The sequence below is a fragment of the Oncorhynchus keta genome, chromosome 21, assembly GCF_023373465.1.
Source record: "Oncorhynchus keta strain PuntledgeMale-10-30-2019 chromosome 21, Oket_V2, whole genome shotgun sequence".
NCBI classification, from domain to species: Eukaryota; Metazoa; Chordata; class Actinopteri; order Salmoniformes; family Salmonidae; genus Oncorhynchus; species Oncorhynchus keta.
The window spans coordinates 20,971,794-20,985,451 of NC_068441.1; the positions used below are offsets into that span (position 1 = coordinate 20,971,794).

At 46.2% G+C, this 13,658-nt stretch overlaps 2 protein-coding genes across 4 annotated transcripts in view; one reads left to right on the top strand and one right to left on the bottom strand.

Moving 5' to 3' along the window:
* The window catches only part of LOC118377479 (calmodulin-binding transcription activator 1), a 130,636-nt gene extending 130,136 nt beyond the window's left edge, over positions 1-500 (bottom strand). The window contains 1 exon segment of the mRNA XM_052473461.1: positions 434-500. Within this exon segment, the coding sequence (XP_052329421.1) occupies positions 434-458 (25 nt within the window). The 5' untranslated portion in view covers positions 459-500.
* A 1,428-nt stretch (positions 501-1,928) lies between these two features.
* The window catches only part of LOC118400238 (dnaJ homolog subfamily C member 11), a 288,373-nt gene continuing 276,643 nt past the window's right edge, over positions 1,929-13,658 (top strand). For all 3 annotated transcript variants that reach the window (XR_008074242.1, XR_008074243.1, XM_052473462.1), the window contains exons 1-13: positions 1,929-2,023; positions 5,420-5,549; positions 5,664-5,737; positions 6,949-7,050; positions 7,183-7,311; positions 7,489-7,611; positions 7,739-7,812; positions 7,901-8,090; positions 9,033-9,118; positions 9,463-9,579; positions 9,833-9,988; positions 10,966-11,035; positions 13,493-13,550. Coding sequence is in view for 1 of the 3 variants with exons in the window: in XM_052473462.1 (XP_052329422.1) it covers positions 1,949-2,023; positions 5,420-5,549; positions 5,664-5,737; positions 6,949-7,050; positions 7,183-7,311; positions 7,489-7,611; positions 7,739-7,812; positions 7,901-8,090; positions 9,033-9,118; positions 9,463-9,579; positions 9,833-9,988; positions 10,966-11,035; positions 13,493-13,550 (1,384 nt within the window). In the remaining 2 variants the exon portion in view is untranslated. The remainder of the gene's footprint in view (positions 2,024-5,419; positions 5,550-5,663; positions 5,738-6,948; positions 7,051-7,182; positions 7,312-7,488; positions 7,612-7,738; positions 7,813-7,900; positions 8,091-9,032; positions 9,119-9,462; positions 9,580-9,832; positions 9,989-10,965; positions 11,036-13,492; positions 13,551-13,658) is intronic.

The window sequence follows — 13,658 nt, forward strand, 5'->3', positions numbered from 1 at the left end:
GCTGAGAAAGCATCTGAATTCCTCCAGCGTGAAGCTCTCACAACCACTCAGATCCTGTTACGCTCAGCCGCGTAAACCTGCTACCCAGGGGAGACGCTGACACGCAAAGCAACGAAGAAAACAACATTCTCACGTACTGTATCTAAACAAACACACTCGTTTGCATTATATCCCCATATTTTCAAACCTGCTCTCGGTAACCGTTTGTCATCGAGCTGAAGTATGTGGCTGCCTGTAGCCTATCTCAGCATCGCTTCAGTGTCCGTGTTTTCAGGACAGGACAGGACTGGGAGAGAGCGAGAGATGAAAAAGGGGAAAGCTCCTCCATCTCTCTATTCCTCCATCCCCTTACCTGAACCCAACGTCTTATGTCGCTCTCCCTTTTTTCGAGGTCAACAACAACTACAGAATCATCACCTTATTTCTCTCTTACCTTCCGGCTTGTTTTCGGCAGCCATTTCCCCTCCGCGCGCCTCATCCCTCCTCCTCCACCTCCTCCTCGCGACCTGGGGGGGACCACGCGCGTGCACGTCGAGGACAACTCAAGGAGGGGGGCGGGGCGCAATGGGCGAGCCCGCTCAACACAGCTACTCTATTGGTTAGAAGCGTGATGATTGACAGCGGGGCTCCTCGGTGATGCCTCGTGAACTCGCAGAATCCATATTGCTCTGAGTCCATCATACCAGTTTTGTATCAAGCTAACTTTGTCTCCGCCCCCAATCTCTCTCTCTCTCCCTCTCTCTCTCTCTCTCTCTCTTAGCCACAGAGGCGATGTGAGGAGACACAACCAAATTCCGCCATCAGTACACATCTGCTAAAGCTCTCTGATAGCCAACTGACTATGATTGCAGGTCGTTGTTGTAAATGGGTTCACAATGACTTACAAGGCCAACTCAAACATAAGTATTTATGTAAACAACACGCAGTTTCTTCCTTTTTAGTGGTCTAGGCCTAGTCTGGATACCAGTATTTTTAGATAACATTCCACTCCTTGCCTCTCCTGTCATTTGGGAAATAGATGAAAAGAGATGGAAACCAGGCTCGTCCAGGCCTATTTCACTAAAACTGATTCTATTCAGGAAATAAAGTGAAATTCAATTAATTAATTAATTTTCATTATTTACAGAGACACATGATTGCTTCATTCTAATTCCAAGCCCAGGTCGATAGCAAGGGCCTAATCGGTCTTTAACCTTGCATCTCTCTCAGGTCTTTCTGTGAGATGGTTGTATTAGCCTATGACCTATCAAGCAATCAGGAGCCAATTCATGAATAAATAACCTGTTCAATTAAAAAACAGATTAATGAACATACATCATTGTTTTGGTTCATGTAAGCCTACAAGGGTAATTGGTTTAAATATTTCCACGCCAGGGGCCAGAGCTGAATTGCAAGGCCTAAACTGTCATCATTAATGGCAGCCGTTACTGGTAATGATCACCCATGCCCTGCAGCACTCACTGCCATCAAACACAGTGCAGCAACGCAACCTTTAAACGTTGCGTAAAGGTGTGTCATAGAATCATAAAGGAAAATGAGAAATATAAAGGTTCCCACAAGGCAACCACTAAATGCAAATCACGGAAGGAACAGGAAGAAGCCTGGCTCAAACGAATAGCTTAAGTAACCCTATCTAGGTAGAGCTGCTGTGCCCTCTTTCTATGTAAATGCCTCTGTCAAAGGGTTTATGGCATTTGATGTAGTGCTTTTTGTCACATAGTAAACTCAAGCCTGCCCTGTCAGTCCCTTTCTATCACTACATAGGCTTCGTTAGAAGTTTCAGGACCATGGACAGCACACACTTTCACCTTGATATACTGTTTTCAATGACAGGATGTCTGCAGCCCGCCTGGCCACACAGCGGCGCTAGTGCAGACACGAACAGACCAATGAGCACACAGAACACTGGTATGGGAGGGTAAGGAGGAGGGGCCGAACCAGCGCAAAGATGGCGGCGTCCTTAGACGATGAATTACAGTTGGATAACCAAGACTATTATTCTCTTCTCAACGTCAGGAAAGAGGTAAGGTGTTTGTGTATTTACATAATGTGCTCGTTTAAACCTTTTATCCCACTGTATCGGTAATGTTCAACACGGATTCGATTGGGCATCGCGTTCGGCGAGACAGTTGATGACATTCGCCCGGTCGGTCCATCACTCCCATCACATCGACTCGAGGGATGCTGCAAGACAGACATAGCTGTCAGACGTAGCTACCTGTCAATATTGTTTCTTGAGACGACAACAAAGGCAGTAGTGGAATAATATTATTAGTTAACTGTTTTGTAAGCTGAATTGATAAGATGTGACACTCGCTGTTAGGAGCCTAGATTTCCATTGCGATTAACGTTACGGCATTTAGCTAGACAGTGTAAACAGGGCCAACGGGCATTGGCTCTCGTTTACTCATTTGTCACTGCTGGTGATACATGGTTCTTCGGAGGTGTGTATGTCCCCTGGTGCACGGATAAATATCCTGTCGTTTCTTTTCTTTATATAGTTTTATTGTCCCATGCAGTGAAATGCCTTTCTTGCAAACTCAAAACTCAACGTTGCAATAATCAATAACAATGTATTACTATAAAAAATACATGAGAAATAAGAATAAGAAATATGAAATAGACAATAAAGTAAGTAAGCATACTATATACAGGAAATATTTTAAAAATCTGATCCAATATCATATGTACATGTGCAGGGATACTGGAGTGATGGAGGTAGATATGTATAGGGGGAAGGTGACAGGGATACTGGAGTGATGGAGGTAGATATGTATAGGGGGAAGGTGACAGGGATACTGGAGTGATGGAGGTAGATATGTATAGGGGTAAGGTGACAGGGATACTGGAGTGATGGAGGTAGATATATATAGGGGTAAGGTGACAGGGATACTGGAGTGATGGAGGTAGATATGTATAGGGGTAAGGTGACAGGGATACTGGAGTGATGGAGGTAGATATGTATAGGGGGAAGGTGACAGGGATACTGGAGTGATGGAGGTAGATATATATAGGGGTAAGGTGACAGGGATACTGGAGTGATGGAGGTAGATATGTATAGGGGTAAGGTGACAGGGATACTAGAGTGATGGAGGTAGATATCTATAGGGGTAAGGTGACAGGGATACTAGAGTGGTGGAGGTAGATATGTATAGGGGTAAGGTGACAGGGATACTGGAGTGATGGAGGTAGATATGTATAGGGGTAAGGTGACAGGGATACTGGAGTGATGGAGGTAGATATGTATAGGGGTAAGGTGACAGGGATACTGGAGTGATGGAGGTAGATATGTATAGGGGTAAGGTGACAGGGATACTAGAGTGATGGAGGTAGATATGTATAGGGGTAAGGTGACAGGGATACTGGAGTGATGGAGGTAGATATGTATAGGGGTAAGGTGACAGGGATATTGGAGTGATGGAGGTAGATATGTATAGGGGTAAGGTGACAGGGATACTGGAGTGATGGAGGTAGATATGTATAGGGGTAAGGTGACAGGGATATTGGAGTGATGGAGGTAGATATGTATAGGGGTAAGGTGACAGGGATATTGGAGTGATAGAGGTAGATATGTATAGGGGTAAGGTGACAGGGATACTGGAGTGATGGAGGTAGATATGTATAGGGGTAAGGTGACAGGGATATTGGAGTGATGGAGGTAGATATGTATAGGGGTAAGGTGACAGGGATACTGGAGTGATGGAGGTAGATATGTATAGGGGTAAGGTGACAGGGATACTGGAGTGATGGAGGTAGATATGTATAGGGGTAAGGTGACAGGGATACTGGAGTGATGGAGGTAGATATGTATAGGTAGGGTAAGGTGACAGGGATACTGGAGTGATGGAGGTAGATATGTATAGGGGTAAGGTTACAGGGATACTGGAGTGATGGAGGTAGATATGTATAGGGGTAAGGTGACAGGGATACTGGAGTGATGGAGGTAGATATGTATAGGGGTAAGGTGACAGGGATACTGGAGTGATGGAGGTAGATATGTATAGGGGTAAGGTGACAGGGATACTGGAGTGATGGAGGTAGATATGTATAGGGGTAAGGTGACAGGGATACTGGAGTGATGGAGGTAGATATGTATAGGGGTAAGGTGACAGGGATACTGGAGTGATGGAGGTAGATATGTATAGGGGTAAGGTGACAGGGATACTGGAGTGATGGAGGTAGATATGTATAGGGGTAAGGTGACAGGGATACTAGAGTGATGGAGGTAGATATGTATAGGGGTAAGGTGACAGGGATACTGGAGTGATAGAGGTAGATATGTATAGGGGTAAGGTGACAGGGATACTGGAGTGATGGAGGTAGATATGTATAGGGGTAAGGTGACAGGGATACTGGAGTGATGGAGGTAGATATGTATAGGGGTAAGGTGACAGGGATACTGGAGTGATGGAGGTAGATATGTATAGGGGAAAGGTGACAGGGATACTAGAGTGATAGAGGTAGATATGTATAGGGGTAAGGTGACAGGGATACTGGAGTGATGGAGGTAGATATGTATAGGGGTAAGGTGACAGGGATACTGGAGTGATGGAGGTAGATATGTATAGGGGTAAGGTGACAGGGATACTGGAGTGATGGAGGTAGATATGTATAGGGGTAAGGTGACAGGGATACTGGAGTGATGGAGGTAGATATGTATAGGTGACAGGGATACTGGAGTGATGGAGGTAGATATGTATAGGTGACAGGGATACTGGAGTGATGGAGGTAGATATGTATAGGGGTAAGGTGACAGGGATACTGGAGTGATGGAGGTAGATATGTATAGGGGTAAGGTGACAGGGATACTGGAGTGATGGAGGTAGATATGTATAGGGGTAAGGTGACAGGGATACTGGAGTGATGGAGGTAGATATGTATAGGGGTAAGGTGACAGGGATACTGGAGTGATGGAGGTAGATATGTATAGGGGTAAGGTGACAGGGATACTGGAGTGATGGAGGTAGTTATGTATAGAGGTAAGGAGACCAGGAAACAGAATATACGATAAACAGAGAAGCAGCAGCTTGTATGTGAGTGGGTGTGGGGGTGTGTAGAGTCAGTTTAAATGTATGTGCATATTATGTGTGAGTGAACAAATTATGGAGTGTTTTGGAATGACAGTGTGTGCATTGAGACAGTGCAGAGATTGAAATGAAAGGTCAATAAATATACAGGTAAACTCCGATAGTCCATGTTGCTATTTTGTTAGCTATTTATCAGTCATATTGCTTGGCAATAAAAGCTGTTCAATAGCCTATTGGTGTCTTACTTGATGCACCGGTACCTCTTGCCATGCGGCAGCAGAGTAAATAGTCCATGGCTTGGGTGGTTGGAGTATGCATGCACTAGGCTATGTCTGCAGAAATCTATATTGTAATCTTTCTCTCTCTGTCCCCTCTCTACCCCCCCTCCCCAGGCCACTCAGGATGAGCTGAAGGCTTCCTATAGGAGGTTGTGTATGCTCTACCACCCAGACAAACACAGAGACCCAGAGCTGAAGAGCCAGGCAGAGCAGCTATTTAACCAGGTGCACCAGGCCTATGAAGGTAAGCAGTGCGTTCCCTGTCACTGATTCTTCTTGGCAAGCTGCTTGTCGTTTAATTGTACTGTTAAATGAGAGTATAAACCTCCTATTTTTTCACTCCCTTGTCTCTGTCCAGTGTTGAGTGATCCTCAGTCCAGGGCCATCTATGACATATTTGGGAAGAAAGGCCTGGAGGTGGAGGGCTGGGAGGTATGTTCAGCACATGTGTGTGTCAGGGTTTCTGTTAGCTGGTAATATTTTGTATTTTGGAATTTTATTAGGATCCCCATTAGCTGTTGCGAAAGCAGCAGCTACTCCTCCTGGGGTCCACACAAAACATGAAACATAATACAGAACATTAATAGACAAGAACAGACCAAAGACAGAACTACATCAATTTTAAAGAAGGCACACGTAGTCTACATATCAATACATACATACAAACAATCTAAGTCAAATAGGGGAGAGGCGTTGTGCCTTGAGGGGTTGCTTTATATGTTTTCTGGAACTAGGTTTGCTGTTCATTTGAGCAATATGAGATAGACGGGAGTTCCATGCAATAATGGCTTATATAATACTGTATGCTTTCTTGAATTTGTTCTGCATTTGGGGACTGTGAAAAGACCCCTGGTGGCATGTTTGGTGTGGTAAGTGTGTGTGTCAGAGCTGAGTGTAAGTTGACTATGCAAACAATTTGGGATTTTCAATACATTTATGTTTCTTCTAAAAAGAAGCCGGCTTTTGTCGTAACGAACATTCGGAAGTAGTCTACTGCCGTGTACGCATTGCTGCAAAACTATAATGTGAAGAAATCATACTTGATCAACGTTTTAAGATAAACGTTGCATCAGCCTCAATGCTTTTTAAAGTTATTTTGATGTACTGGTTGTATGAATTTGGGATTTGTCATTCCACAACTGTCCCAGAGTCTGTTGGGAATAGGCTATTTAGTTCTCGCACAGAACAACAAGCTGACCAATAGAATAGGTCAACATTTCTACTAAGGGGGATAGTAGATTGACGTAGGCAAGTGCTTTTGCTGTTCCTTTTTCCTTTCATCTTGTTGGCTGAGGAAAAGTAAATGTGGACAGTTATTCTAACATCTTCAAAGTGTGCATCAGAATTCAGTAAGAAGGACACACACCATTGCATCCTCTGAGTTGCATGTTCTGTTAAGAGGAATTACCATAATCTAAATGTGATCTCTGTCATTCTGAGCACCGGGGATGGACGCCATAACCAGGTTACACACCCAATGCATATGGGTCAAAATGTCCGCTCAACTAAAATGCTGTCCGTCAAATGTCCGGTGCCACATTTTAAGTACACAAACATTACTACTTAAGTAGTAATGCCACAATAGTAACTAAGATGATAACTGAGGAGCGTGTGTGTGCGTGCATGTGTTCATGTGTGTGGAGATTGTGGAGAGGAAGAGGACCCCAGTAGAGATCCGTGAGGAGTATGAGCGGCTGCAGCGAGAGAGAGAGGATAGGAGGCTACAGCAGAGGACCAACCCCAAGGTACATACACACGCTTCTTCTCTGAGCTTCTTACAGAAATATCCACGGCAGGGTGATATCTACAGACTTTCTCCGTGTGAAGTTTACTATCAGAACACTATGTTTTGTGTTCTCGTGTGTCTGTGTGTTCAGGGTACCATTAGCGTGGGAGTAGATGCCACAGACCTGTTTGATCGCTATGATGAGGACTTTGAGGAGATGCCAGGAGGAGGATTCCCTCACATCGAGATCAACAGGATGCACATCTCCCAGTCTATTGAGGTACACACACCCGTACACGTGGTCCGATTCCTTGTTGGTCACACACAGACACACACACACTAGCTAAAAAGGTCCATTGTTATACATTAACGTGTGTTATGCTTATGTGTTTCCCATGTGTTTCCCATGTGTTTCCCATGTGTTTCCCATGTGTTTCCCATGTGTATGTGGGTGTAGGCTCCGTTGACTAACTCTGACACTGCAATGCTGTCTGGCTCTCTCTCCACACACAACGGCAACGGAGGAGGCAACATCAACATGACTGTCCGCCGTGTCACCTCTGCCAAGGGCTGGGGAGAGGTCCACACACACACACACACACACATTTTATCTCCCTTGTTTCTGAGAGAACACAGGAAGGATATTGACTGACGTGTCTGTGTTTCACTCTCTGTCTGCTTGTGATTTTCTCTTTGTATGTGTGTAGTTGGAGTTTGGTGCAGGGGACATACTGGGACCTCTGTTTGGGATGAAGGTGTTCCGTAACCTGACTCCACGATGGTGAGTGGCCAATCGAGCGGAGAGGATATGGCCCTCTTTACACTACAACAATTGTAATGCTAGTCATCTCCCTCTCTCTGTTTGTTAGTTTCCTGACGGCTCAGTGTGGTATGCAGTTCTCTCCCCGTGGTGTGCGTCCCAGCTGTTCTTTAATGACAGCTCGTCACCTAGACCAGAACACGATGGGTTACCTGCAGTGGCGATGGGGACCCCACAGCTCTATGACCACTAGTGTGGTCCGAGACACCAAGACCAGCCACTTCACCCTGGCACTGCAGGTACACCACATACACACACACAGACACACACAGACACACACACACACACACACACACACACACACACACACACACACACACACACACACACACACACACACACACACACACACACACACACACACACACACACACACACACACACACACACACACACACAGTAGCACACACACATGAGCATGCAGACACACACACACACACAAATGCACCCACACACACACAGACACACACACACACCTGTGCAATTGGGAATATGTTGAGGTGGGTTTTAGGGCTGGTAGGATGACCAACTATGTTCTTCTGTGCACTCACTCGTCACCTCTAACTGAGTGTCCCTCACTCCTCACCTTGTTTCCTCTCCCCATCTAGCTGGGTATCCCTCACACCTCACCTTGTTTACTCTCCCCCTCTAGCTGGGTGTCCTTCACACCTCACCTTGTTTCCTCTCCCCCTCTAGCTGGGTGTCCCTCATACCTCACCTTGTTTACTCTCCCCCTCTAGCTGGGTGTCCTTCACACCTCACCTTGTTTACTCTCCCCCTCTAGCTGGGTGTCCTTCACACCTCACCTTGTTTACTCTCCCCCTCTAGCTGGGTGTCCTTCACACCTCACCTTGTTTACTCTCCCCCTCTAGCTGGGTGTCCTCACACCTCACCTTGTTTACTCTCCCCCTCTAGCTGGGTGTCCTTCACACCTCACCTTGTTTACTCTCCCCCTCTAGCTGGGTGTCCTTCACACCTCACCTTGTTTACTCTCCCCCTCTAGCTGGGTGTCCCTCACACCTCACCTTGTTTACTCTCCCCCTCTAGCTGGGTGTTTCCCTCACACCTCACCTTGTTTACTCTCCCCCTCTAGCTGGGTGTCCTTCACACCTCACCTTGTTTACTCTCCCCCTCTAGCTGGGTGTACCTCATACCTCACCTTGTTTACTCTCCCCCTCTAGCTGGGTGTACCTCACTCCTATCTGATGATGAGTTACCAGTACAAGTTCCAGGATGAGGACCAGACCAAGGTCAAGGGATCGATCAAGTACGTACACACCCTATTATACTACTCAGTTTATACACTGCCACCCAATCCCCCCCTTCCACAGAATATGTAGATATTGGACTATAAATTGTGCCTTCCTTTATTATACTTATGCTAAAATGTTTATTCTATTCTACTGAGCCATTTATTTTCTGTTCATATTCGTATCTTTTATTATTTCGTATTGTTGTTACATTGTGGAGAAGGAACCTGGAATAACCATTTGGTTGGATGATGTATACCATGCGTATCCCGTACTAATAAAACGTGAAACTACATGTGGATAGGTAAGGTGGGAGTCTGGCCCTTATTAGTGTTGTGGTGTGTGTGTTTATGTGTGTCAGGACTGGTTGGTTTGGTACAGTGGTGGAGTATGGAGCAGAGAGGAAGATCAGTCGGCACAGTGTCCTGGCTGCTACTGTCAGTGTCGGAGTGCCACAGGGAGTCACCCTCAAAATCAGGTATTACAACACAAATACAGTCTGTGTAATCCAGTGTGTATGTGCAACGTGTAATACAGTTTAGTACAGTGTATGTGCTGTGTGTGCGTGCGTTTGTGCATGCATGTGTGTGTGCATGAGTGGCATGTCTATCTGTGTTTTGGCTACTAAATATTTAGCTCAGGGGGTTCAGGTTTACCCCAAAAACAGGTGATAGTATTATAACTTTTCATAGTACAGTATGTACTGTAACTTGTTTCCTTCTTCTCCCTAGGTTGGCTCGTGCCAATCAGACCTATCTATTCCCAGTCCACCTGACAGACCAGCTGCTGCCCAGTGCAGTGTTCTACGCCACTGTGGGGCCTCTACTAGTCTACATGGCCATACACAGACTGGTCATTATACCATACACATGCTCCCAGAAACAACAGTGAGCTTCTCTCTCTCTCTCACTCACTCACTCACTCACTCACTCACTCACTCACTCACTCACTCACTCACTCACTCACTCACTCACTCACTCACTCACTCACTCACACACACACACACACACACACACACACACACACACACACACACACACACACACACACACACACACACACACACACACACACACACACACACACACACACACACACACACACACACACACACAGGAACACACATCTTGTTCTGTCTGTCTGTCTGTCTGTCTGTCTGTCTGTCTGTCTGTCTGTCTGTCTGTCTGTCTGTCTGTCCCTGCCTGTCTCTGTCTGTCCTTGTCTGTCCTTGTCTGTCCCTGCCTGTCTCTGTCTGTCCTTGTCTGTCCTTGTCTGTCCCTGCCTGTCTCTGTCTGTCCTTGTCTGTCCTTGTCTGTCCCTGCCTGTCTCTGTCTGTCCATGTCTGTCTTTGTCTGTCTGTCCTTGTCTGTCCCTGCCTGTCTCTGTCTGTCCCTATCTGTCCTTGTCTGTCTGTCTCTGTTTGTCCCTGCCTGTCTCTGTCTGTCCCTGTCCCTGTCTGTCTGTCTGTCTGTCTGTCCCTGTCTGTCCTGTCTGTGTCTCTGTCTTTCACTGTCTGTCTGCATGGCTGTCCCTACCTGTCTCTGTCTCACCCTGTCTGTCCCTGCCTTTCTCGGTCTGTTCCTGTCTGTCCCTACCTGTCTTTCTCACCCTGTCTGTCCCTGTCTGTCCTTGTTTGTCTGTTCCTGTCTTTCTTTCTTTCTCTGTCTGTCTGTCTGTCTGTCTGTCTGTCTGTCTGTCTGTCTGTCTGTCTGTCTGTCCCTGTTTGTCCCTGTCTGTCTGTCTACCTGTCCCTGTCTCATTGTCTGTCCCTATCTGTCCCTGCCTGTCCCTGTCTGTCCCTGCCTGTCCCGGTATGTCTCGGCCTGTCCCTGTTTGACCCTTTCTGTCCTTGTCTGTCCAACAGAGATCTGGAGCTACAGAGGAAGAGCTCAGAAGTAGACATGGTCAAGAAGAAACAAGAGGCGGAGTCAGCCGTGAGGAACATCCATACATACTACACACAAATCAAATCAAATTGTATTTGGCGCATTTGACTAATACAATAGGTGTAGACCTGACAATGAAATGCTAACTGACGAGCCCCTAACCAGCTTTAAAAAAAGAAATAAGAATAAGAATAAGAAATAAAAAGTAACAAGTAATTAAAGAGCATCAGTAAAATCATAATAGCGAGACTGTGTACAGGGGGGTACCGGTACTGTTAGTTGAGGTAATATAGGTAGAGTTATTAAAGTGACTATGATAACAACAGAGAGTAACAGTGGTGTAAAAAGAGGGGGCAATACAAAAACATTTTTTACCTTTATTTAACTAGGCAAGTCAGATAAGAACAAATTCTTATTTACAATGACGGCCTGAGAACAGTGGGTTAACTGCCTTGTTATGGGGCAGAACGACAGATTTTTACCTTGTGCGCTCGGGGATTTGATCTTGCAAGCTTTCGGTTACTAGTCCAACGCTCTAACCACTAGGCTACCTGCTGCCCCAATTAGTCAGGGTAGCCATTTGATTAACTGTTTAAGAGTCTTATGGCTAGGAGATAGAAGCTGTTGAGAAGCCTTTTTGACCTAGACTTGGCGCTACGGTACCACTTGCCGTGGGGTAGCAGAGGGAACAGTCTATGACTAGGGTGGCTGGAGTCTTTGACTGTTAGGGCCTTCCTCTGACACCGCCTGGTATAGAGGTCATGGATGGCAGGAAGCTTGGCCCCAGTGATGTACTGGGCATACGCACTACCTTCTGTAGTGCCTTGCGGTCGGAGGCCGAGCAGTTGCCATAACAAGCAGTGATGCAACCAGTGCTCTCGATGGTGCAACTGTAGAAACTTTTGAGGATTTGAGGACCCATGCCAAATCTATTCATTCTCCTGAGGGGGAATAGGTTTTGTCGTGCCCTCTTCACGACTGTCTTGTTGTGCTTGGACAATGTTAGTTTGTTGGTGATGTGGACACCAAGGAACTTGGCTCTCAACCTGCTCCACTGCAGCCCTGTCGATGAGAATGGGGGCGTGCTCGGTCCTCTTTTTCTTGGAGTCCACAATCATCTCCTTTATCTTGATCACGTTGAGGGAGAGGTTGTTGTCCTGGCACCACACGGCCAGGTCTCTGACCACCTCCTAGGCTGTATTGTCGTTGTCTGTGATCAGGCCTACCACTGTTGTGTTTTCAGCAAACTTAATGATAGAGTTGGAGTCATGTCTGGGCGTGCAGTTATGAGTGAACAGGGAGTACAGGAGGGGACTGAGCAGGCACCCCTGAGGGGCCACTGTGTTGAGGATCAGCGTGGCGGATGTGTTGGTACCTACCCTTACCACCTGGGGGCGTCCCGTCAGGAAGTCCAGGATCCATTTGCCAGTTGATCAGCGCATGCTCGCAGTACACATCCTGGTATTTCGTCTGGCCCTGAGGCCTTGTGAATTTTGACCTGTTCTAACTAAGAACTTACTCACATCGGTTACGGAGAACGTAATCACAGTCTTCAAGAACAGCTTGTGCTCTCATGCATGTTTCAGTGTTATTTGCCTCGAAGCGAGCATAGAAATAGTTTAGTTCGTCTGGTAGGCTCGTGTCACTGGGCAGCTCTCAGCTGTGCTTCCCTTTGAAGTCTGTAATGGTTTGCAAGCCCTGCCACAGTTAGAACCGGTGTAGTACGATTCGATCTTAGTCTTGTATTGACGCTTCGCCTTTTTAATGGTTCGTCGGAGGGCATAGCGGGATTTCTTATAAGCTTCCGGGTTAGAGTCCAGCTCCTTGAAGCAGCAGCTCGAGCCTTTAGCTCAGTGCGGATGTTGCCTGTAATCCATGGATTCTGGTTGGAGTATGTTCGTACGGTCACTGTGGGGACGACGTAATCGATGCCCTTATTGATGAAGCCAGTGATTGATGTGGTGTACTCCTCAATGTCATTGGAGGAATCCCGGAACATATTCCAGTCTGTGCTGGTAATACAGTCCTGTAGTTTAGCATCTGCTTCATCTGACCACTTTTTTATAGACCGAGTCACTGGTGCTTCATGCTTTAATTTTGGCTTGTAAGCAGGAATCAGGAGGATAGAATTATGGTCAGATTTGCCAAATGGAGGTCGAGGGAGAGCTTTGTATGCATCTCTGTGTGTGGAGTAAAGGTTGTTCAGAGATTTTTAAATCATGTAGTTACATATTTAACATGCTGATAGAAATTTGGTAAACCAAATTTAAGTTTTCCTGCATTAAAGTCCCGGCTACTAGGAGCACCGCCTCTGGGTGAGCGTTTTCTTGTTTGCTAATGGCGGAATACAGCTCATTCAATGCTGTCTTACTGCCAGCCTCCGACTGTGGTGGTACGTAAACAACAGACACACAGCATATTTACTTTATGCTCATTGATGATCATTGAGATCATTGTATGTTCAACCCTTTTCTCTTTCTTTCTTTCTTTGTTTCTCCCTGACAGGTTCTGCTGATGCAGGAGTCTGTGAGGAGAATCATCGAGGGAGAGGAGTCTAAGATGGGTGAGTAAGCACACTCACACGTATGCACACTCACACGTATGCACGCCCACAAACGCTCTTGACCTATGTCTTGACTCAACACTGTTTATTCTGTGCGTTGTCTTTTCA